Below are 25995 nucleotides of genomic sequence, written 5' to 3'. Positions count from 1 at the left end.
GATCACGTCATAGTGCAGCTGGGGTCTAAGCTCAGGCTGTGTAGACAGTTACCGAGTCCTTGAGGTTCAGCTGACACCGCCAGTCCTTATACCCAGCAACTCCAGTCTGAAAGGTTGTCTGAGCGGATAGGAAAAGCAAAAGGAAATTACTCTAAATATATAGAATTTTCCTAGCCATTCTTCTGGGAAAAACAATTTATATAAAGTACAAGGAAAAATGAGGGGTGAGGGTGGGGAGGGGAATGTCTGGAAATTGCTTTAAGATCCTTTTGCTGCAAATTCCACAAACACATTACACCATGGCACTGGTGAGTCACCGCCTCACCCAGCAAGCCCTGGCTGACCTGGCAGACTGATCAAGCCAGCACTGAACCACACGTACCCTGCACCAAGGCTGCTGAAGGAGCTGAGGAGCTGGTGTCATCAGAACATGTCCTTCCTAGAGTGCCTTGATGCCTATAACCCTCACTTGTGATGCTTCCCCACACGAAGCGGGTGTGATAATCTCACTCTTGATGGAAAATCAGCCTAGAAGACCCACTGCCTTTGCTACTGGATCTTGTATCTTTGAAGAAGAGAAGAACGTTCAGATTGAGAGAGAAACTTTGCATTTAGTTTGGGGGTGTTAGACAGCTGCGTCGCTGTCTGTCTGAACAATGATTGACTCTAGTTACAGATCATTAAACTGCTAGTTTCAAAGCAAAGAGCATCAGTAACGCAGATTGCTTGTCATGCCTGTGACTGTAAGTGACAGGTAAGGACACGGAGGTGGAATCACAGACAGTCTCTACATGCCACATAGCACACACCAAGCCCCAGCCAGCTGCAAAAGATGCCACCTAACCCAAACAGACTCCAGCATAGCTAAGGTGTTCCCCAATGCAGAAAAGGACAGATACCGGTGTACACAGGGGAAAGGAAATTAAAAAAAATCAAAAAACAAAAAAAAACCAAACCAACCCAAAAGCTAGTGTCCAAGTTAGTTTGATGAAAAGCAGCCAAGCCAACACTGAAGTAGGTAATGTGTGTCATCAGATGGGCTATTCCCCACAGCAGAGGTCATATGAATACCCCAGAACTATTCAAAAGCTATTAGGGAAGAACTGTGTCAAGTAACCAGGGACAAATACACAACTGGTAGAAGCGATTAATCAGTGTCAAGATAGACACTATCTGTGGCAGCTACTCCATATGGACTGTGTCAGGTTAGTTAGGAGCCCTACATTTTACAGAAGTCAGTGTTTAATCTAAATGGTTGGAAAGATTTCACACAGATGGTGGAGACAACCAGACTCACTTGCCAAGCATTCATGGACAGGCAGTCAGGGACGGTGGAGCTCCCTTGACCCCTGGAGACAGGCAGGGTGGCACCAAACAGCCCAGAAGCTCCCTGCCCTTCTGCCTCACGCAAACCATGGTTGCCCTCCAGCTGGCCACAGCCGGGGATTCACCCTTGCCATAGATGCGAGGATGTTTGTGGACCTTAGCATGAAATGCACTGTGCTTAGAGGAATGTAATTACCTTTCTGCAGCCCTGAGAAGGTGGATTTACCACCTCAAACCAATGCTAGCTTTTGCTACTAAAGCAACAATAGCACTCATTTTCTTTTTCTTTCCCCCTCCATTACATCGTTATTGTGGTATCTGGTAGCCTAATTTACATATGTTTTGCATTACTGTGGCTTTGCCTTATCCTACTTATTCCACCTCCTTCCCCCAGTTCTCTTGATAATAATGAGTCTGCTGTAGGGCAAGGATTTATTCAGGCTATCAAACATGAAAGGTTTGTAGGGCATGGAGGACTGCGGCTCTCAGAATTTTTAAACTGGACCCAAGAAAGTTTGATTCAGTGCCCCCACCAAAGCACGGTTAAATACTCAGCCCCTACCACATTGCTCCAACACTCTGGGAAGTTTGAAACAAAAGGCAGCTCTAATGAATCATGGTTACCTGGAAAGATTACAGAACCCTGTTTTGAGGGGAAACCAGACAGCTCTTAAACATAAGAGCAAAAAGCTATGTAGCAGACCTGCTTGCTGCAAGTACTGGGAGTGCTGCCACAGGCAGCAGTGACCAATGCCAAGACTCTTGAGCCTCATGTTTATGGTTTCACTACCATGACTTGCACTATATAACAGGTAAATGTTGCAGCAACTACAGCAGAAAGTGCAGACACAGCTTCTGCAAGCCATGGCAAAGTTCTTGTATACACAAGAACCTAAAGAGAAAATATAAACCCTCTCCTGGGGTTAGTACATAGCATGTTTTGTACATCAGTTTTACATATTAAAATTTTTGTGCCATTTTACTCTATCAGGAGAAGAGCATAAAATATTAACTGTCCACATAGCTGAGAGCCCACTTCCATTACTTACAAAGCAATACATTTCACAAGAGTGGTCGAACAAAATCCAAATATGCATTTGGAAAACCATAATTTTGGAATCTGCAAAACCTGCGTGGCTACTATGTGTTGTATAGAAAGACTTAATTATGTACAGAGGAAACATGGAGTGGGTAAAAAGGAATTTATTAAAACACCCCAATTCTCTCAAGCTCAGTTTGGTTATGTTTGCATGTGCAAGATGAGGTCATCCCCTTCCAGTGTTCAAGTGACCTTTCTCAAACTGAGCTGGACCAGGGCCTCCAGTTCTTCCAGCAGTCTCCCAGGGCCAGGCAGCTTTTGAGGGAATTTTGTCAGCATTTCTTAGGCCATAAATTGCTTGCACCAACCAGGACAAACCCATTTCAGTTGTAATGGAGGAGAACCAGGCTGGCCAAAAGGGAATAGCAGCAGAGCAACATGGAGGGCATTAACACTTTGCAGATCTTGAGAGTCAGGGTGTTTTTGAAGGCTTTCAGGAGGCAGGGCTGAGTTACTAGATAAGAAGTTACCCAGGAAAAGCAGTGACACGAGTAACACAGGATGTGCCCTGAAAGCCTGACCACAGTGAAGGGGAGAGAGGAAGGAAATGGGAGGGAAAGCAGAAATTTCACTTCCCATGGAAATAGTTAGCAGTTATGAGCACTGTACTCATGCTCCCACACCCCAAAAGCTGCTGCTGTATGATACATGCAGCCTGATGTAAGTTATACCAACCTGACTCTGAGAGTGCACCCTCAACAAGCCATGAAGGAGGAGCAGCCTTCCCAGTGAGCACCTGCCTGAAGGGCTGCACAAACTGCTCATACCAGCGGAGCCATCACCTTCTAAGTCCAGCACTGCAGGATCTGTCTAACGGTAGAGGCAGGAGTTTGGAGAGTCAACAGCTGAGTTGAACACATGATGTTAACAGTCCAGGAAGAAAGCAGCAATAAGGGGAGTAAAGAAGAGGAAATATGACATAGCAACATCCTGGTAGAAAGCAGCAGAGCATGAGAAGATGTGGACCCAGAGGTAAAATGTGGACATGAGCCAGCAGCAGAGAAGTGGGCGTTTAATGTCCTTTCTAAAATGTGAAAAATCTTCAGCACACAAAATAAACTTGGCAGGTGGCTCCATGCTCAGAACAAGCTGGAAGAGACAAGAAAATATCCAGAAAAAAGAAAAGAAGTAGAAAAAGTTGAAACAAAATCCAAAGAGAAAAAAAGAAAATTCCAACAGGGTAGAGGTAGAAGTCAAAGAAGAGTTCAAAAAGAAAAGAAGGTAAATAGAAACAGAAAAGAAGCAAAATTGAAACAAAGTTGATACAGAAAAGAAACAAAGTTGCAACACACACACAAAAAAAAAACCCACAACCCAGAAAAAAACAACACCCCCCCAAAAAAAAACCCGAAAAAAAACCCCCAACAACGAAAAAAATTCCACGCAACATTGAAGCAGAAAAGCTGCAAAGTGCATGGAGAAAAGCTGGAAAGTCCATGGACAAAAGCTGCAAAAGCCAAGGAGGAAAGCTGCAAATCCCAAGGAGAACAGCTGCAAAGTCCACAGAGAAAAGTTGCAAAGTCCATGGAGAAAAGTTGCAAAGTATATGGAGAAAAGCTGCAAAACCCAAGGAAAAAAATCTGCAAAATTTAGGAGAAAAGCTGCAAATCCTGAGAAAAAAAGTTCCAAATCCCAAGGAGAAAAGCTGCAAAGTCCATGGAGAAAAGCTGCAAAGTCCATGGAGAAAAGTTGCAAAGTCCAAGAGTAAAACTGCAAAGTCCATGAGTAAAGCTGGAAAGGCCATGGGAAAACCTGCAAAGTCCGTGGAGAAAAGCTGGGAAGTCCAAGGAGAAAAGCTGGGAAGTCCAACGAGAAAAGCTGGAAATCCCAATGAGAGAAGCTGCAAAGTACATGGAGAAAAGCTGCACAGTTGGAAGAACATTGATGCAGAAAAGAAGTAAAGTTGAAACAGAAAAGAAAGAAAGTTGATATAGAAAAGAAGGTTGATACAGTAAAGGCAGATGATAAAGAAAATAAATAAAGTTGATACAGAAAGAAACAAAGTTGGTAGAGAAAAGAAACAAAGTTGATACAGAAGGCAAAGTTGAAAGGACACTGCAAGAGAAAAGAAACAAAGCTGAAACAAACTTGAAACAGAAAAAAGGCAGAGCCCAAAAAAGCCACAACAAAGTCAGAACAAAGCCCAAAGAAAGTACAAACAAAACACAAGCAGAAAAGAGACACAGTCAAGGCAGAAAAGAGGTAAAGCCCAAGCAAATAAGATGCAAGATTGAAAAGAAAAGAAGAAAAATGAAACAAATATGAAGTGCAAAAGAGTTGTCATCCAACATTGTTGGAAAAAAGTTGAAGCAGAAAAGAGGCAAAGTCCACCAAAAAAAGGAAAGCAGTCCACACAACATTGAAGCAGAAAATCTGCAAAGTGCATGGAGAAAAACAGCAGAGTTGGAGAAAGTCAAAGCAGAAATTAAACAAAGTTGAAACAGAAAGGAAACAAACTTTATACAGAACAGAAAGTTGAAAGAAAACTGAAACAGAAAAGAACCAAAGTTGATGAAGAAGGAAAGTTGTTACAGAAGAGATACAATGTTGATATGGAACACAATGATTAAAGTTGATGCAGAAAAAAAAAACCAACAAAGTTGAAACAAAGTTGATACTGAAAAGCAATTTGAAAGAAAGGACATTGAAACAGAAAAGAAACAAAGTTATACAGAAAAGAAACAAAGTCAAAAGAGAAAAGAAGCAAAATGGAATTCAAGTTAAAACTGAAAAGAAAGTAGGAAGATATTTGATACAGAAAAGAAACAAATTTCATAGATAAAAGAAACAAAATTGAAAATAAGAGGCGAAATCAAAACGCCTACACAAATTGGAAGCAGACAAGAAGTGAAGTCAGGAAAGAAAAGTAGCAATGTTGAAGCAGAAAAGAGTTGTAGAAACAAAAGTAGAAAGCAACGAAAAAGGGATTATATGAGGTCATAAAGCCATGAGTTATCAGCAGTTACCAAGGTAATTCTCAACTGTCCTGACTTGAAATTCCCCTGCCCCAAGACAGTGCCCACTCCTTGAAGCCAGAACTGCAACTTATTCTCAAACAGAACAATGAACAAAATGGTCCTGGTTTCCTGCAGACATTAATGTTCCCCAGCAATTAGATACTGAAACCTCTGAGTGTTCAACCTGGCCCTTTTCCAAAGTGACAGGTATGACTCTTCCCAATCTGCTTTGGAAGGAATTTGAAAACCCAAGGCAGGTATTGCACCTTCACCCCTTCCCTTCCTCAGGGGCTGAGGACCAGCTTAGCATCTCATTTTGGTGCTTTTTACAAAGAACTGAGGAGCACAGGCTAGCTGATTACAACACAGGGAGGGGATTACTCCAAGCAGAAGGGTTGTGTAACACCCCACGTCCTCAGCAGTGGAAACCAGAGGCCAGCAGTGGAAAGGGCAAGTGCTCTGAATCTCAGGGATTCGTCTCCCACCCTACCTACGATAGGACAAACTGAGTCCTGCTCAAAGCAACCTGGAACAAGGGCAAAGCCCAGCTGGGATCAACAAGTCCTATCTGGAGGAGACAGCAAGCAGCATGGCCCTCTCTCACCACGTCTGACTCAATAATTTTCACCAGCCTGTTTCTCTCAGCAGTGATATTGTGCTGAAAGAGCTGCAGGGATAAGAAAGGGAAAGCTATAGATTATTCCTTACAATGCCCCATACTCTGCCCAAAATGCGCTGGATCCTGCCCAACCCAACTTTGCCAGCGGCTCCTTGCAGGACTTTCACTGCACAGGACCCTTGTCACCAAACTAGGACAAACGAAAGGCACCCTGAAGCACCAGGGTCTGTGCCTGTGCTGCTCTCTGAGCACAAAGCATGTGCCAACACATTCCCTGGCATGTCCCAGCAGGAATTTCTCTGGGTAACACCAGCAATAGCTACTAGACCTTTCAGCTGCTTTACTCCCAGCTTTGTGCCAGTATGTTTCCCTATGGAGGACACCTTAGTTTGAAGAGGAGGCATTTGCTACCTCTTCTTTACATTATTGTAGTAATATATTGGCTTAGTATTGTCATGGTTGCCAGGGTAACCAAAGCCTGCAATATTGGCCTCTTGGCATATATGGAGGGCTGAGTTCAAAGCAATGATTCCCGTGGCAGCATATCTCTGGAAAGGGAAAAAAAGAGAACAGCTGTTTAGGATTTCAAACTCATACTTTTACAAAACTGACACCAGCAACATCTCTGCAGCTGGGACAAGTAGCTTCTTCCACACTCAATATGGCAGGAGGGAGAGGAAAAAAACAGAACAGGTGTATGGACAGCATTCCCAAAACTCAAAGAAGTCTCATGAAAAGGTGCTGCAGAAGCTGAAGTCTTATGAACATACAACCTCTGGGTTGATAAAACATAATGCTCCATGGAAATCAAAAAGCTTTGAATGGAAGAAATGAGCACGCTTTTTAACAAATCCACATCCATGATAGAGCCTATACAAGGTCTCTGCATCTATCGCTTTTCCATGTGCCTCTTTGTGTGTATTCCCTGCTGGCAGCCCTCATGTGACACCTCACTTTTAATCCACGCATTAAATTCCTGTCCCTGGCCTGTGTGCTACAAAACTGCCTTCTGCTCACGTAAAGCTAACACGGCCAAGTACAAACTCGAACGCTGCCTTAAAAGCCTTGTGACTGAGCAGCACAGCCACCATGCTTGCGAGCAGCTGAACACGCTCTCTGGTCCCCTACGCCTAACTGAGCACTTCACACTCCTCGCCTGGATTGTCCCACTTTGCACTTTCCAAACATTTTAGCAGCAAAATGTACTTTTTGTTATAGCATTGCTGCAGCAGTCAGGAGACTTGGCATCTAATCACAAACCCAGCCAAGAGTCAGTGCATGACCTTGGACAAGGTTGTTTTACCACACCAGGCCTTCAAGCTTCTCCCCTATTTGTTGCAGATTATAAACATCCTAGTGGTGCCTGGCAGGCTTAAAGTTAATTAAAGATTGCACAGCACCATCACGAAGATCGTCAGGACCAAAGACAAAGTATCATTAGATTCATTAATGAAATAATCCTCCATCATGCAGTGAAGGGGAAAACCACACTCCAGAAGCAGTGGGCATAACAGCCAGCCTCAGGCCAGAGATCTGTAACAACAGAGGTTTTTAAGGAATGCCAACCAAAATTCCTGCTATTTTACACTAGCTAATTGTTAGTAATGGTCTTCGGACAGGGAAAGCACAGGAACATATATGAAAGGGTTTATATGGCACAGCTGTTTGTCACTAGAGAACCAGGTTATCTGAGGTCTAGAGCCGTGGACAGAAATGTAACTCTAAAAAGAAACTGTAATGCAAAATGGCATGCTGGAATGAGAATAATGCTGCAGTGCTGTGACAGGTGAGGAAAAGTCTTCCTTTTCTGGGTAGGAACAGAGCTCCAAACCTGAAGCACCATGCTGCAGGAAAAGACTGCATTTACTAGGGGAAGGAACTAATGTAGCCAACAAATGAAAAGGTTTTCCTTCCCCTTGCACAGCACTGAAGCAGGAAGGTATAAGGCAGCTCGTCGGTCTGCTCTCCAGTGGGGTATCATACCCTACTTGCCACGTTCAGCTGCAGCAGTTTGTACGTCACTTCATAGGTGACATACGAGTTGAGAATATGTAGCTGAGAGATGTTCCCATTCCACTTGGTGGGGGGGCTGGTGCCAAAACCCCACCTGTAGCAGAAAGGCAGAGAGATACCTGAGTCATGCCCATGCACACCAGGCAGTGCCATGATAAAGAACCCGAGTTAGCTGCAATCTACCGCTCTGGCTGGGTGCTCAGAAGGACTTATGAGAGTTTGGAGGAACAGTGGATCACCACGTCTTTTACATTTCTTCCCATATACCTGTCTCCAACATGGCTGAGACTGGGCTCTTTCTAATTAGTGAAAAATAAAGTCTCAGGTGCATGATGCGGCTCATTAAATATTTGAAAGACACATGATTATCAGAGCTATTGAATATGTCACTGCAAATAACCTGGTTTCAGCCTTCCTTCATTAGAATCACAGAATCATTTAGGTTGGAAAAGACCTCTGAGATCATCAAGTCCAACCATTAACCCAGGATTGCCAAGCCCACCACTAAACCATGTCACTAAGCAAAGACATCTCACCTTATTCCTTGTTTTCAGTAATATTTCCCTCAACCAGAGGTAAGCCAGGGGCTTGAATGGGACAAACACCTCAGTGCATCATTGTCATTGTTTTCCAGAGGGTTGGGCAGAGCTGATTCAGGGAACAAGAGACGGATTATTGTTCTCTCACCTATATCTTTCTTGTGCTCTTTTACTGGAGCATCATTTAATTTGAGAATCGAAGCCAGAATTTGTCCAGTTTCAGTATCACTTATTTGCAACCTTGGAGGCAGCTGTGTGCTGTCAAATACATGACTGGTTGTGTGAACTCACTTGAGGGCACCAACACACATTACGGCCCAACCTGGCAGCCTGGTTCCATGGCACGGGACACCTCACACAGACACAGATAGTCCTTCCCTTGTAATAAAAAGGCAGACAGCAGTGGCAGACAACCACTATTTTTTAGATAGGGAAGTGAGGCACAGAGAAATTAAATTACTTTTTCAAGTCAGAGTAAAAATGCATGTAGTCCTGTAACACTGGGATTGCCTGCCACTCCACTGAGCTGGAGATGGCTATCTAGCTCCCCAGCACAGCATCTGAATGAGCAGTACGCATTCTGGCTCCTGCAGGGCCTGTGCTGAGCCATGAACTGCAAGAGAGTTGTTTGATTACCTGAGCTGATGCATCCCAGGTGTTATGTTTACTAGGCAAGAGTCACAAGCACATTACTGCTCTTGGTCTATGCCTGATTGTTGAGGCTTCAGTAAGGATTCAGTACCTTATGATAACATGGTGAGACTCAATTTTCCTAAGGCATTGGCCATGGATGGAGTAACCATTGCTGACCACAGTGCACCTTGGGCACCATAATCTGGCAAAAAAGTAGATTGCAAGAGATTAAGTCATTCTCTGACAAATGTCTCTACCAGGTTAAACCAGTATCCTCTGAGGGCCTTTTTGATGTCCCCAGGTAACAACTCAGGTGGCATCAGAGGAGCAAAGCCACACAGCTGCAGCACTACAGTAGGACTCCAGCTGTATCCTGGACAGGTTGGTCTTAACTTAGTGACCATAAGACAATGCAGTGTCATAAATGTACCAGTAAAATTGTGAGGGATCTCTAGTTAGTGAGAGGTCACGACACTAAAGAAATGAAAAATCAAGTGTGGATGCCCAGCAGACCAGTAACTAGGAGGGTGAACCTCTGCTTACAGTATGCAGTGTATTGTAGAGAGGAAGAATGAGATGCCACAGAATAATTCCTGTAATGAATTAGAGGTAAGAAGAAGGGCCCAAATGAAAGCATTTGCCAACAGCTGCCACAGTCTACTTTTTGTTCTCCCTGAATGTGGGCAGGCAGAACCGAGGGAGGCACCCAACTTTCCAAGCCCTGGACTGTCACACTTGGGATGGAGTTAGAGCAAAAGAAAATAGATGGGACAGGGCAATACTGAGAACAGAGATCAGGGTATGACAGAAGTTAAAGGGAGGGAGCTGCAATCTAGCAGCTTAAGTTCATCAGTATGACAGCTGCTTGAAAGGGCATGAAAGAGAAACCTACTGAGAGGGGAGATGAACAGTGACAGGAGTGAGAGGCAGAGAGGGCTGTGAAGTTGAGTGCTAGGAGAGAGAACTTTGAGTTGCTGCTGAAACCAAGGCGCTCAACCCAGCTATCACTTCCGTCACATGCCTGCTCTGCAACACCCATCTCCAGCCCAGCCTCATACTGGGCAAAGGATTCAGGCATCTCCTGCTGGGGAAGAAGCTGCAATGTGGTAAAACCAGAGAGAACTGGAAGACAAGAAGTGGAAGAATCATCAAGATTTCCCTGCCCAAACTAAGCCTGGAGTTGAAGCTCTGCCCTTTTCCTCCATCACCACCATCACAGCCGATGTCCTTTTCCCAAAGACTGGCCATCCAGTAAATTCAGCTTTCCCCTGGTGCACTCTGGTGCCCAGCTGTATTTCCATCTCCTCTGCAGCACTCAAGGCTGCTGCCTAAGGGGAGGCTTTCCAGCTGCACAGTGTCTGTCCAAGACACAACACCACCAAGGGGAGAGTATTGCAATACCTGAGCTCTGCAGCCTGAAAGGCAGCTCATGAAACCACAGAACTTTTACGAGCTCTCTTCTAAAAGGTCTTTCCATGAGTGAGTATAAGGATTTGCTGGTCAGGAAAGCCTTCCAGTGAGATTCAAACCTACCATGAGAGATTCAGAAGAAAGGCAGCAGTTTAGGGATGAGTGGAGCAGTCACAGCAGTATCAGACACGAGGACTAAGGCGGCTGAAGCAGGCTGCATAATGAAGAGCTTTGGAAAGCTACTGAGCTATCCTGAAGTACTTCCCAGAAATAACCCACATCTTTTAAACACAGTCCTTACTGCTGTTTCTAATCCACCTTCTGAGAAGCAATGACATCACAATCTCATTTCTCTCCAGTTCTGGCCCCCCAGTTCTTCTCCCTTTTTGGCCATTTCTCTTGCTGTACACGTTTGGGGAACGCTTATTCATCCTTTCTTTTTTTATCCCCAAGAGGAGAGAGAAGCAGAATTCCCATTATGTTTCTAATTTCATTTATTCATTCATTTCATGACAAAGCTCATGACACCCATGAAAAAGCCTCACTGCACACTCATCAGTTCAACAGCATATCTTTTCCCCTCTGTCCTTCAGAGCACATTTTACGCACCCATCTGTATTGCATCATTCTGCTGGCCTGTTGACTCACTTGTAATGGTTCCAAGATGCCACTGTGCATTGGTTAGCTGAACTTAGCTCTGTTTCCCTTCCTGCTCTCTGCATATAAACCCCAGGCTGCCAGTTTCCACCTATCAGCAGCCACTGACACACTGATTCATCTCTCAACAAAATTCCCCAAACAAATAAAATATAGCTAACGAACCTTCCAAGAAAAGGCTTTCTCCACACAAAGCATCTCTGGCAAGCACCAGGATGCTTCCTGTGAAAGAAACAAGGTTCATTTCCTACTAGCCCTTCCTAAAGACCTTCAGACTGTGGTCTGAGAATCAGTGGTAGTTCAGGAGGTCTCTTAAAGAGGTCTACAAATGCGGGGTTTTGAGCTCATGGGCATGTTGTCCTACCTCCTAGCTCCTGACCACTTCAGTCCCATGAACAGCCAGCACACACACACCCCACACACCCCTCCCTGCCCCAAGCACATAAAGGGCTCCTTTACACAGAGGAATTTAGGTGGAAACAGATGGAGAGCTAGTGTCAAGCTGTTCAGGACCTTGCACAGCTTGAGTTTTAGAAAATCATTGGCGTCAGGTAAACCTCATTCACTCCTCCAGACTGAGACAGGCAATGAACAGCATGGTGGGATGTCCACAAGGCACCCTGGAAATGACCATCAGCACAGGGAATCTCTGCTGCAGTCTAGCTAAGGCATCTTCAGGCTTACCGATGCTGCTATGTCCCACTACTTTTCTGTCTGCCCTGCCCACAAGTCACTGCCAGGCAGAACGCAGTCTTTCAGGTTTCCAAGAATTCACATTATTGTGAATATTTTCACCCAGATTTTATCCTGGGAGGCTGATTGCCTCTTCTTTCCACAACAAGGAATCGTGTCCCACCTCTAACCCAGACTACAGTAACACTGGGGCCAGAAGAGGGAAGAAGAAAAGGTAACTTACTCGGTGTGACTTTCATGTGAGCTCATCACAGAGTAGCACAGGCTCTGCACGCACAGCCCTGCGGAAGGCAAGGGGGGGGGGCTGACACAGGTGCAGCAGCCACACAGCCGCAGCACCACAGCTAGGACCACCCCACCGTGCAGCTCACAGGACCTCTCCCACCCGACAGCACCTCCCCAGCCCCTGCAGCCGTCAGACCTGCAGACGAGCAGACCCTGTTTCAGAGTTTGGAGCCTCCAAGTGGCTGTTTTGGAGCCTCCAAGTCAGCCCCTTGCTACACAAAATTAAACGGGGCCTTCTAGTGATGAACCCTAGTAAATGCAGCAGCCTTTTCTCCAGCAGCTAAGGACCTTTCCTTGCAAGCTCAAGCCTCACAGCACTCCAGCACACACATCAATCTGTAAAATGACATGGTGACAGCACAGAGAAGGGAGGTGACTGACCGTGGCACTCCTGGAACTGGTCAAGGTCTTGGCCCCTCGATATGCTCCCTGTGGGGCTGGCCTGGCCCCCAAGCCTGGCTCCCCTTCCCTGCCACCCACAGCCCTCCTGGCCATGCCCACTTCTAGGGTGAGCTGTGGAGTTCCACATCCACAGCATAGGCTCCCTGGCTCTTTTCTCTCCATAGCTGTCAGGTGGCTGCTCCTCGGGATGTCACAGGGGACCATGAGGGCCATCAAACAGCTCCTGTTGCACAAAGTGATCCGTTATCTCACTGACAGGCAGTAGGATGCAGCTGCAACCCACACCATGGTTCTTGGGTACAAAGTCCAGAGGACAAAAGTCTTTGCTGAGGACAGCAAAGGCTCACAGCAGTAAGAAGAGAGGTAGATGCAGCAGAAATCCTCCAGTCCTGACCAGGACTGCTTCCCAGGCTGAAATAAAGGATTCATGTCAGAGAAAAGATCAGCCAAAACCGGTTCTGTAACATGCATGATAGTTTGTTTGATAGGCTCTTCACCTTGATCAAGGTGCTGTGCTGACACAGCGCATGAACTCAGTTCACCCCAAGTGCCTTGCTCCACATGAGTGAATTTGGGACTGTGGATGCAGAAGGGAAAAAGTCCTGCATCATTTGCACCCACCTAAATAAAATGACAGTGGTTGCACCTTGGTCATTAAGCAGCTGTGACTTTTCCTGTGACTAACAACCAGCCTTTCAATGATGGTATGAAATTAGAACTGGAATTTTTTTTTATTTTGGAGGGAGCTCACAAGCATCTACATACACTTGTACAGGCACTGTAACAGTGGGTCTCTCCTGGACCTCCTACCCACACTGCACAGAAGCTTTCTTCAGCCGATTACTTCTGGGCTGCTACACACATACACACAACATAGGTAAACATCCACCTCTGGACCCTAATCCTGCAGAGATCACAGCAGCATTTATCGGAGGGTGACTGCTACACCTCCCACACACAGAGAGGAATTTAATTTGTATATCACAGAAGCACATTAACCCTGCTTTAGCCTCCCAGAGCCCTGCTCACATGTACCACAGGATGCAGGTCTTACAAGGGTATTTGCAAATATTAACAGTTTTGAAAGAAGTTATTCCTCATTTGCCCTTGCTGTAGAAGCAGCGTATTGGGTAGGCATAGGGAAAATTCACTATACAATTGTGCACAACAACAAAAAGATTTATGTACTTTGGGAAACCACTCACCTTTCAGATGCTTTTCTACTGTTCACACATCCCAAAGACATCCAAAATTATTTGATTTTCTAAAAATACACCCAAAACAGGCACAGTTAAAGCCTCTCTGGAGAAGCCCAGCTTTGCTAGTGACAAATGCGAGTGCAGTGCCTCCCCATCTCAGCCTGTGGGGACACCTAGGGCTGCATGTGTCTGATGTATGGAAACACATCTCCTCCCTTCCCTCTTCCATCAATTTGCATTTTTGGCATCTCTCCAGTGAAGACAACAGTGGCCAGGAGGGTCCCCTCTTTCTGTACAGCCCCAGCTCAGCAAGGCCCTACACAGAGCTAGATCACCAGCTTTTTCTACTGGAAGAAGGCAAAGAAGAATCTCCCTGCTATGGAGACAATACTGGTCAAAAACAGGGCTGAGAAACTTTTGCCTGGCACTTTTGCAGAGACAGGCAGGCGGAGTGCCCATCCTGCAAGTCTAGACTTCCAGATGCCATGCCTCCATCCCTACAGTGCTGATCGCTCCCAGGCTCTGTCTGCTGACCCACAAGATCCCCGTGCACAGAGGGGGTGCACTGGGTCAAGCCCTTCTCTGTTTTGCTGTGTGCTCCAGCCAGTAAAGACAATAGATAAACACTCACACTTCCTGCCAGCATAGGTATACCCTGACCTCCAGAAGCTAGCTTTGAACCAGAAACAGAGATCAGGATCAGTGCAGCTCACCCCACCACCTGCACAGGACCCATGGTCACAGCTAGCATATCCAGTAAGCACTGGAGGCACCTAACTGCTTTTCTAGGGATATTTCCTTCTCACAACCTCACAGTTTGTTCTTCCAACAAGGGAAAAGAAAGCCCGCAGAGTGCTGCTTTGACTGCCAAGCAATAAAGTCCTGTGATCAATCTTCATAGGCCATGGAGTTTGTAGTGTTCAGGTGCCTGAGTTTGGCTGACAGCCTTAATTATATAAGGACAGCATCACAGCTCAGAGACGATTGCTGGTTCAGGCTGGTGAAAAACAGTAGTATGCTCCTCTCTTAGAGGGATGGTACAGAAAGTGAGAGCTCAGCTTACCCATCTAATGGTGATCATCTAATTGTACTCAACGAGCTAGATACAAATCACAGCTTAGCAGGGGGAAAGCACACTTCGATACTCTCAATCCACCCTCTTCCCCCTATATCCAGGCCTGGAAAAAGACCTTTGCAAGGCTGATTAATCCATCTAAGTGGACCCTTCTGCTTAGTGCCACCCAGCTGGAGCACTGCTGTCCTCTGAAACCTGGGGCTGGCAGCTGCTGCTTCCCCAGCCATGCCAAGGAGCTCCAGCGATCCCTCGGCTGTGGGCAGCAGCTTGCAGTGCATCAGAGCTGGTCTTAAATGGGAAGCCCTGATGGCCTGGTGTGCTTTGGGGGAAGACTATTGGGAGTATTTCTGAGGAAGATCTTAAGGCGGGGCATAGAAAGAGCTAGCTTGTCTCTTCTGGATTTAAGCCTACTACAGTGGGCATGGGAATGGGTTGAGTAGGTGCCCTTCACAGGCTGCTTCCTTTGTTTCAAACTACAAGGAAGGGGTTCTCTTGCCATTTTTCCTGCAGGCAAGTCTTGTAGACTCACACTGCACTCTTAACTATAAATGGAGTCTCCCTTTTTCCCGCTCTGACAAACTTTGCGGTCAAAACTAGGTGCAACTTTTTTAGTTTCTAACTAGACTTGGAGAAAAATCTTCAGGTCTGAGCCACAATTTTGTACTTACAGCTTCCCATCCCTCTCATCTGTCCCTGGAGTTAACATCAGCCTGGCACATTTAGAAGTTTCTTGCTGTTTGCTGCTGCTGTGCTTTCCCTAGGGGAAAGCTAAAGCCAGGGAGGGAGAGCAGGTACAAGGAGTCCCATAATCAAATACAGCAGCCACAGCGGGTTCATTTAATATTTTGCTCTTAAGTGAAGGAAAGAGGTGGGGCCAAGGTAGGTAGAAGAACTTGCTTCTTTCTTATTCTCAAGACACTATGATCTGAAACCAAGTTGTTCTGCGCACAGACTAGAGCTGGAGCAGGCAGAGGACAAGCAGTTTGAGAAAAAGTCAGGGGTTTTTTTGTTTTTTTGTTTTGGGGTTTGTTTTTGTTTTTTTTTTTTCTTGGAAGAAATGTACCTGGATTTCCTCACACAGCTGAGGTTTTCACAAGTACCTCCCTCCTTGAATTTAGCAGAATAGTCCCCAAAGCCCACATGCATATACATAAAATGCATCCTGGCTGCTGGAGGGCTTCATTTGCCCATTTCTGCTTCTTGCAAGCCTTTTAGGATTCTTTTCACAGAGGCGCTTTTTCTGTGTGATTTTTTTTCTCCCTTCCATTTTAATTGAAGTATTTTTCTCCACAGCAGGAAATGTAAACTATGCAGCAGGCAATCTTGATGTATATTTTAAAAGAGGAAAAATTATTTAGCAAAGCTATTATCTTCATATATGCACAGAAGCAATCACTAACCCTGTTCCTAGAAGCCAGGAAAGTCAAACAAAAAAGGGAAAAGAAGGATGCTATTACTTAAAAAACTAGAAAAAAATAATGAACAGGTTTTTAATTCCATAGCTAGGAATGAAGGGTCAGATTATTGGCAATGAAAAAAACATTCGTCTTGGCAAAATGCAGGAGCTTTTCCCTAAGAAACTACAAGAGCTGAGGAGTAGCTGAATTCTGAAAATCTGCTGCTCAGTATTCTCACTGAAGAAAGGCTGGCTGCTAAGCACTAGTGAAAACTTCATTTTGTCTAAGTTTAATTGGGAGCTGAGTGCTGCTGAAGGTGTGGTCTGGGTTGTATGTGCTGGCTATATCCTGGGTTTGGAAATCAGCCCTTAGTGCCTGTGCCATACACTGTTCTTGGCTGCACTTGTGATCTGAAGGGGAAGGGGCCAATTTATTATTCCATGCCTCAGTTTCCCCGCTTGCAAAATGTATATTATCACAGTTCAGGCTACAAACCTAAAACCAGTGGCATAGAGCAGCTATGATGAGTCCCTGCAGCAGGCCAAGAATAACACAAAAATACTTAAAGACATGAGACACTCTCCATTCTTCAGAGAGCAATTGATTAGTTGAGCTATACTGCGATTTTTGCCCATCAGAGATTGCAAACTTGAAAAAAAGATGGCCTAGAAAATGAGAGTGCATTTTGCTGATTCTCTTTCCCTCTTCCCACACCACTCCCAGCCTCTGCCTCCCCTACTCCAGAAAAAAAAAAAATCCCAATAAATTAAAAATCAACTTCTCTAAATATTGTTTCTCTCACATCAGCCCAGCAGGAGAGGCAGAAATCAAATTACAACCACTGAAATAAACCATCAGCACTTAGTGCCAGGAGGGTGGGTGGAGACACTGGAACATTTTGCTTTAGGCTTAAAAAAAAATTTTAAAAATCTATCTTTATTAAAACAAACAAGTGCAAAAGAAGAAACAAAAAAAATCAGTCAGTTGCATTTACAACAGGGAGATATCAAGCAATGAGTGCTCCATACAGAGGGACAGATGAGAGCTGCAATAACCAGACCCCCTCTGTCCTGACCCTCTCTTGGAAAAGGATTTTTGTCTCTCTCCCCTCCTGATTCTGTGCTTTCTCTCCTGTCCTAGAGAACTTTTTCCTACAGGGACAACAGGAGGAGGAAAACAGAGCCATATACTTTGTGTCCACCAGATAATTCAAGATAACCTCTACAAAGGGGTTCGCAGTGTTTTCCATACCTACAGGATCTGGCAATAATTTAGATGGAACTTGCTGGGTTTATAACTCTCCAGTTTTTTGTACATAAGAAGAGATAAATGCCAGGATCGTCACATCCAGATATTTTTACAGTTTCTCTCCTGCAGGGATTATTTCAGGAAAAAGCATGTGCTATATGGAAATGCTGTTGCAGTCTTTCTGTTCATCTCTATGGCTCTCCCTGTTTTTTTGGCTAGAGGATTGCTAACTTCAGGAACAAGCAAACTAAACAATTTACTCTCTCTCTTCCAAAACCCAGCTGCCAGGCAGCAGGATATTATCATACAAGACCTGCACCAGGGCTTGATTCTGACCGCTGTGCATTTGAAGACCACCTTTCTGCCTGTGTGAGCTTATCAGGTAAAGCCAGATGTCATGGCAGCAGTGGAGTCTGAGTGAGCCCAGGGCATGGGCAGCTCTCCTGGTCCACGCAGAAGGTTGCTTTGGGGGCACACTGGCTTACAGTGCTACTGCCCAAAGTAGCCCCAGACCTACCTGTCTTGCTGCCTGGCTAAACCCCGCTGGGCTTTGGGGAAGGTTTGTTTGGGCCTATCCAGAGAGGGGAATGGCCTCAGGCATGCCCAGGGACCCCTCCACGTACAGCTGTGAGGAACCACTGCACAAAGCGTCCACTGTGCATTTTGGAAGATGCCAGCTCAGGAACACACACTCGGGCCCCTGTTGCAACACTGTATGTACTTGTGTCTCAGGTCCCAAGGAGATGGGGCGATCCTGCAGCGGCAGCCAGCAGCTTGGACTCAAGGCTTTGCCCTAGCTGGGAACAGCAGAGCACTGGGCATCACCATCCCGCAGGCTTCCTCCACATTTTGTCCCTGGAAAGCCACCGCACCTGCAACAGCTTCATCTCCACGGAGGGGTTAAAAATCCAGTTGAGTTGCAGAGGAGGCTGAGGTGGTTTTGCGCTCCTGCAGTGCCATCATGTGCTTTTGGTACGCACTGCAGAGACACTCCTGGCTGACAAAACTTTCAGGGGCCAAGGAGGGGGAGGAACTGGAGAGCAAAACCTCAGTGTCCCTGGAGGTGACATGCCCCAGCTCCCGGCACTGACCACCCAGGAGTGGGAAGCCCTGCAGCCACCACCACCTCATGCACTCTGGGAGGTGGTCGCGGGGCAGCCCTGATGCTCTCTGGGGAACAGAATGTTTCAGCTACCTTGACATCCTTGGCACAGGACTGAAATCAACCCCATATCATACAGGGCTGTTGAAGGCTATGGAGATCTCAGAGGAGAACAGCAAAAGATCCCGCAGCAAAGGAGCCATGGAGTGGAAAACAGAGATTTTGCCCTCTGTTTCACCTGGAAAATTCCCCATCCTGGAGACTTCTCAGCACGCCCTTCTTGCTGCTTAATAAACCCTGCTCCAACCACGGCAGGTCCTGTCAGCAGGTGCCGTGCCACGTTGTTAAGTGGATCCATGGGAGAGAGTGCTCATTAACAATGCCAGAAAATGGCATCACGATGCCTTGACAGCACCTATGGTGACAGCTGCAAAGTGCCCCAGTCAGTGATGGCAAGCACAACATGGTCTCCTGCCACTTTGGGGAACCTGGGAAGAGGACATCCAGCAACAGAGCTGCGGACAGAGAGGCCCTGCACTGTGCAAAGCATAAGGAGGGCAGGGCACACGGCTGACAGCACTTGGGGCTGCTCGTATCACCTCATTCCCTTTGCTTGCTGTTGTCCAGCTCCCTGGTGTGAAAAGGCACCTTGGGATGCTGCAGCCATGTCTCTTGGGAGCCAGACCTATTTGCATCTCCTCTGCAGTCAGCATGGGTCTTGTGCCTCCACAAGCTGTCCTTGCACAGCCTGTTGCCTCTTCCCGTTCCCCTTGTCCCCTCCAAGGCACAGCTCCAAATGAAACCCTCCTTCAGCCTCATGTTTTCTCCCATTGTTCTGATGCTAGCTTTCCAGCCCAAAGCTTTGGCAATTCATCCTGCTCTCCACAGCTCTGGCCTTTCTTCCCCCTTAGCTCAGACAAGCATCAAGAGAGGCAGGCAAGCCCTGGAGCCTAACTAAGCTCTAGCCTATTGCACAAGAAAAAAATTAGCTATTGCATGGGAAAAAATGAGCAACCAAAAAGTGAGCTAATGCAAGAAACCCCAACCATTAAAGGCAGAAGCCCTGCAGTGCAGATAGAAGAGGATGGATCCACATGCACTGTCAGGCTCGAGGAGAAGTGATGGCTTTCACAGCCCTGGGCTATGCACACACTTTCCCACATCTCCCCAGCTTGTGGTCCAGCCTGATGTAAGCAGAGGGGAAGATGTGCATGTCATGAGGCCCCAGTTTTCCCTCCAGTGCCCCCTGTTCTGGAGCTGGAGCCCAAAGCCTTCTCAGCTCTCCCCAACTGCCTGCCTGCACCATGTCCTGAGGCAGAGACTGTCCCAGTGAGGACTAAGCCCCTGAGAGGACAGAGCAGGAGGTAAACAGCTGACAGCAATGGAAGGAGAAGCCTTTCAGGGCTTGTTCTGCTAGTGCCTCTCAAAGGGGGCTGCAGCCAGGTGCAGCCCTGCATGCTTGGGGCTGGAAAGCAGACACTGAGTGTGCGCTGCGGGGAGAGATGTGATGGCAGCACAGGGCACTCCTGGCTTCATGTCCCTTGTTTCTGGCTCTTGCACTCACAAAGAAAATAAAAATAAAACCAAAAAGTAAAAAAGTTTTTCAAAAGCACCAGAGGGGAGGAAACTGTCGCGGTCTGATGGCAGCCGGGGTGTGCACCACAGGGCACACTGCTGGCTGGCCACACTGGGGCTCCAGGCTGTGAAACCAACTGCTGAGTAGCCGTGGCCTGAAGGAGCTTTTTTGTGTGGAAAGGAGGAAAATGGTGTTCGGTGCGGGCAGGCCCAGGAGCCGCTCAGGGTGAGCCAGGGCTCCTTCTCCAGGCCCCTGCTCTGATCCCCTGCCCTGCCAGCCCAGGCAGCCATGTGTGAGGGGACCCCTGCCACAGCACGGGGGGGCCTGCCTGGTGCTGCCAGCTCTGCCTGCCGTCACCCTGCTGTCACCTGTTGTCACCCTGCCGTCACCCTGCTGTCACCCCCTGCAGCCGCTGGCCCCCGGGCCTTTCCCAGGCAGGGCTTCACATTCGAGTCCCCACAGGCTGCAGGCCAGCCTGCGGTGGCTTTAACGCTTCAGGGCTCTAGTGGGGGGCCTTGTCCTTCCCCACCACCCAGCTCGCGTCCAGGTGGCCTTAGACACGGTGGCTGCTGTGTCCTCGGAGGGCAGCTGCCCCCAGGCCTGTCACAGCTGTGAGGCGCCGGGCCCTGAGCAGCCCCCACAAGGCCAGCAGCCATTTTAGCCCCATACCATGCCGGCCCGCCGCCATCTCCCTGCCCTCAGAGGGTAGCACAGACCCCAGGGAAGCCACGGCCACAGCAGGGACAAGCGAGGGCCACCACCGCGGTTCAGATCCCAGTCCTGCCACACCTGGAGCCATCCTTACCTCAAGCTGGTGGCACCTACATCTGCCATCTGTCTCCCGTGCATTCCCTGGGCTGGGGGATGAAATCTCCAGAGCTGATGAAAGAGTTCTATAGAGGCGGGTGGCCAGGGGAGTGTTTTCCTGAGAAGCTGGTGGCCAGGGGGGTGTTTTTCTGAGAAGCTGCTTTTCCAGGCTGTGGCCCACCACGGCCTCGGTGAGGTGTTCCCTGGTGTGGGCATGAACCGCTGCCCCACCGCAGCCCCTGGCAGCAAAGCAGAGGGGCGAGGTGGGATGGCGGGGCACAGTGTTCCTGTGGAGAAACTCAGACAACAACCTTCCTCTGCCAAAGCTTTGTTCACAGAAACTTTGAGGGTTTAATCCAGCTACAAGGAACCAAAATATTTAGGCTGAAAGTGTTATAATCAGCTTTGGTGATGCCCCCACCTCAGCACCCAATATATTCCTGGTTCCCTCTCACACTGCAGCTCTCTAGCTGGACTGCCTTCACTGCAATATGGGGCTTTGGCTGGCCAGGTTCAGTTATTACTTTTTAATGAAAAAATAAAAAAAAAAAAAAAAAAAAGAAAAGGTATTTGGGAGAAAGTAGGTAGGTACTCTGCAATCAAATAATAAAATAGAGGACCTGCCCCAACCAGATTCTGACAAAAATTTCTACTCAGAGGAAATTTATGCCAGCGTAAACAGATGAAAAAAGTTATTAGAGTGGAATCACAGTATTTTACATTCATTTTATAACAGTGTAAATGACAGCAAAAACATAAACAAAATTAGGGGCATTCATACATTTTCATTTCTTTCCTCTTTTCATTTCCTTACCTTTTCTAGCCTGCTCCATCTGGAGGAGGGTTTGCAGCCAGGCATGCCTGGCAAGGAGTCAAGGGCAGAGGGGTGCCCTGAGACCAGTGTTCAGAGATGACTTTTGGTAACAGGAAAGGAAGAAAAGTAGGATCTATTTAACTTCATGCTCTCTGTTAAAGCTTGATAGAAAAGCACTGTGTTAGAGATTATTCTGACACTGTCCATCCCACGGACACCCTTAACATGTGCTGCCTTATCACTGTGAGCCAAAAACTTCCCACAGCCAACTATTCTCTCAGTCCCTTCCCTACTTAAGCATATGTTTAATTTGAAATTGCGTTGACAACGGTAGGATGCAAGCAGTTTTGCTTAGATTGCTCTCCTGATGTGGGTGTCTAGCTACCAAGCAGTCCTATCCCTTTTCCTTCCCCCACTTTGAGTCACACTTCCCTATTTTTTTTTGCTGGTGGTGGTGTCTATTTTAATAGATGGGAAAGAGATGCCTCTTCAGACTTACTGTGCTGCAATCAGCTACCACCTAGCTAGGAGCTCTGGATTGCTGCTTTCTACTTAATTACCCCTCCCATACTCAAAAAGCTTGCAGCCAGTAATACAGCAGGAAGAGGCTGGTTTTCAGGTTCTCCCCATGCCTGCAAAAGCAGCAGAGAGCCCCATCTCTGCTCCGCAGCCACTAGTCCCACAAGGGCCAAACCTGTTGCAGTGTTTTGGCCCAGAGGCAGAGAAAAAACATCTTTGAGTAGAGATAAGCAGGATGTTTTCCATTCAGAACTTCCAAAGAGATACTAGACAGGATCAATGGAGCAAACCTCTCTTTAAATGCCATCTGCAGAAGACAGAGATCCAGAGTTAACAGGGAAATGAGCTGTCTGACACAAAAGTAGTGTCCTTTGATTTCATTTTATCCCTTGCCAAAGCAACCAGCCCTTAGGAGTACAATGTGCTTTGGAGCATACGGAAAATACGGAAAAAAAAAAAAAAAATATCTTTCTGTTTTTCTGAGACTTTGCTCAGGAGGTGGGGGAAACCCTATTTTGCCCCAGAGCAGACCCACGCCAGCAGGGAGTGGGGGAGCTCTGAAGCAGCAGTTTGCCATTACTTACCAGCCCCGGCAGTGATGGGCACTGCTCGCAATTGCACTGACCCCTCTTGAAAGAAGGTTAAGCCCTTTCTGTACAAGTGGGAGCTTTTGTTTTGCATATTTACACAGCATGTCTGCAGGAGGGCTAAAACAAATCACCAGAGCAGACAGAACTCGAGGGCTCTGCCAGATTATCTCCTGGTAAATTGAGCTAAGGTGCTGCATGACCTTGGCTATCCACTGGACACTGCCAGCTGCCATCCCACCACACCTGACCGATCCTACCATGGGCATCTGCTGGAGCCCATGCTCCCCACACGCTGCCAGGAGAGGCAGAGGTGGAAGCACGAAGGCACCGCATGCAAGCTGCCAGCCACCCACTTACGTCTGCCAAACTTCCCAGCGTGCTCCCCCAGCCCAGATGAACAGTGTAGGTTTGGTCACGCCACTGAGCAGCGTCACCGTTTCAAATCATGAGACCGACTTAAAAATAATAAATGGTGATAAGTGAAAAATGCTCACTTCCTCTTCGTTTCCCCAGCATTTAGGAGCGTTTTGCAAGCCTTTAGAACTCCAGATTTCAGGGTTTTCTGTGATGGCTAAAAGTTTATATTTGCTTTAGTGAAACCTTATGACTCTCCTGTAATGAAAAGGTCCCAGCAACAGTACTTATTTAGAAGTTAATCAAACAAAAACCCCAAATGTCACTGTATTTGCAATAAAGCCCAGCAGAACAGGCTACAGTAAAATAAACTCTTTGGTCAGGCAGTTTGCTTGGCTGTGTATTTATAGGATTTACTAATGTGTAAGAGAAATGAATATAAATTGACATGGAGACAGGGGTGTGGTTTTTAATTCCTGTAAGTAATTCATGTAACTTCAGCAGAGGGTATTGCTTTCTGTGCCATCTCCTTTCCCTGCAGCTGCATCACCTGAACCGGTGACTGCCACCAGCATCACCTTAAGCATTTGCAGACAGACCGTAATACAGGTAAGGACTCTGGCTCCCCTCCAAGCTCACAGCTGTAGGTACCAGAGGCAGAGGGTATCTGTGGGCACACGCAAGCTGACATGGCCTGTGAAACCAGACTGTCCACTGCAGACTGACCAATTCTGGTCTCCGTTAGCTCAGGCATCTCTGTGTCGCTCCCTGTTTTGTGAGCCAAACATGTCCAAGGGATGGGAGGTGAAGGGAGAATGATTTTTCACTGTCTTCTTAATGCAAGAACTGGGAACACTGAGTTAAATTAGTAGGTGATATGCTGAAAACAAAATAAGATATACAGCTTCACAGAGGAGAACTATGGGACTATTTGAGTGAAGATTTTGTAGATGCTCAAAGTTTGCATAACTTTCAAAAATGACTAGGCAAGCTTGTGGAAGAAAATTCCAGTTAGAGCTAGAAACCACAAAGATCTTCCTGGGCTGCAGATTGCTCGAGGCTGCTGGAGAAATAGCACTATATGAATGACCTATTCCTATACATTTTCCAAAGCATACAGTGTTGGTCACTGCTCGAGCTGGATGCACTTGTACTTTGACCTAGCCTGGTCACTCTTTTTCCTTATTTATTCCAGTGCATCAGCACTTGAGGGAGGCAAGATCTGTGCCACTGAGAAGGATTTTTGCTGTTTTCCAAGAAAAATCCTCCTCTGAAGACTGAGTCTCATCATGAATCGGTGGTAGGACCCTACAATGGCAAGTCAAGGGTTCAATGACTGTCTGAGCAGGAACATCCCCAAAACAACTATCAGGGCTTTATTAATAGACAGCACTGTCAGGTCGCTTGGATGGAAAAATACATTCCTGCTATCGACTCCAAAGGCTCATCCTGGCAGAGAGTGTGACTGCAGATTGTGAGTGTCTGTTTCCTTTTCTTTGTTTCCTTGTTGTCTTTTTTAAACAATCTGCCAATTCATCATTAAGAAATTAAATATTTTATAGCTGCTGTGATGCTGATGACAGGTGCCAGATTGATTCGTTCTGGCAGAGGAAATTTGCTGCTCATTTCTTCCCTTTGCAGCAATAAGTTATGTGCACAGGGGTAGAAAAAGGGAAGAGCTGAAGGCTCCAAGCTGTCCAGATCTGACCCAATAAAGAGTTTAAAAATAGGTACAATCTGGAAACATTTTGGTGCCAACAACAACAACAACAACAACAACAACAACAAAAAAAGCCCAGCTAGAGTGGCTGTATTTGCTAGTCCTTTACACAGCGGGTGGAAGGGGAGAGTCCTTGGCACGGCTAGCAGAGATGTCAAGGTTGCCCTGACTTACAGGACCCCCAGGGCAGGCTGTTTCAAACCAGCCACAGTGCTCCAAAAGGAATAATCATGTAATTAAGCCACTAGCCTTACAGTCAGAGACCTTGAGCTCCATTCTGGCCTCTGCCACTGACTTCCCATACGGTCCTGAGTAACTCATTTCATCTCCCTCCTGGGGAAATTAATACACCTCTTTTTTTGAGCCTGGCCTGTTTCAGTTTTTGATTAGGAATGAGCTTATCTGTACAGCACCTGACACATCAGAAAGGCATTGGCCCATGTGGCCCAACAGACCTCCCCTTCCCACATGCAACCTGCCTCCTCTCCCATAGCCCCACCTTGAACAGATCCCATCTCGTGTCCTGGAAAAATGGGGATTTGGGATGTCTGTACCCATCTTTGATCACCTCCGCCTCCTCCATCTCCACTGCCTTTCCCATAAGCCAAGTTCCCCTGGGGCAACCTGGTTTATGCAGCACTCAGTTGAGGAGACAGATGAGACACGTTCCCAGAGATGACACTAACAAGATTTACTACGTGACTAAGGCTTGCAATCGGTGGTGATAACTAGAGAATTACCCTGATAAATATTTGATATGATTTGGAGAGTAATAATAGATTTTTCTTGCCCACGATTTCCATCAGGAAGAGGCAAGGGGAAAGAGCTGCTGAAAAGGGGAATGTAATTGTGGCATCCGTCTTTCTGGCTGAGGTTGCCTTGCGATAGATCAGTGGGGAATAGGGCAGGGGGGATGTGGAGGGGTAGAAGGTGACAGGACATTCCTCAGCCCCACATTCAA

At 46.8% G+C, this 25995-nt stretch overlaps 1 protein-coding gene across 1 annotated transcript; it reads right to left on the bottom strand.

Moving 5' to 3' along the window:
* Positions 1-31: 31 nt before the first annotated feature.
* On the bottom strand, positions 32-25617 carry LOC129734144 (CMP-N-acetylneuraminate-beta-galactosamide-alpha-2,3-sialyltransferase 4-like). The gene is given in 15 exon segments (XM_055720608.1): positions 32-118; positions 5987-6049; positions 6385-6549; positions 7985-8108; positions 8254-8258; positions 8551-8621; positions 8624-8742; positions 9296-9388; positions 10245-10308; positions 10588-10715; positions 11419-11476; positions 11606-11634; positions 12170-12227; positions 13131-13254; positions 25534-25617. Coding segments are annotated over 15 exon segments (1272 nt in total).
* Positions 25618-25995: the final 378 nt, after the last annotated feature.

Source organism: Falco cherrug, chromosome 9, assembly GCF_023634085.1.
Source record: "Falco cherrug isolate bFalChe1 chromosome 9, bFalChe1.pri, whole genome shotgun sequence".
Classification (NCBI taxonomy): domain Eukaryota; kingdom Metazoa; phylum Chordata; class Aves; order Falconiformes; family Falconidae; genus Falco; species Falco cherrug.
This window is presented reverse-complemented; position numbering and strand designations above follow the sequence as displayed.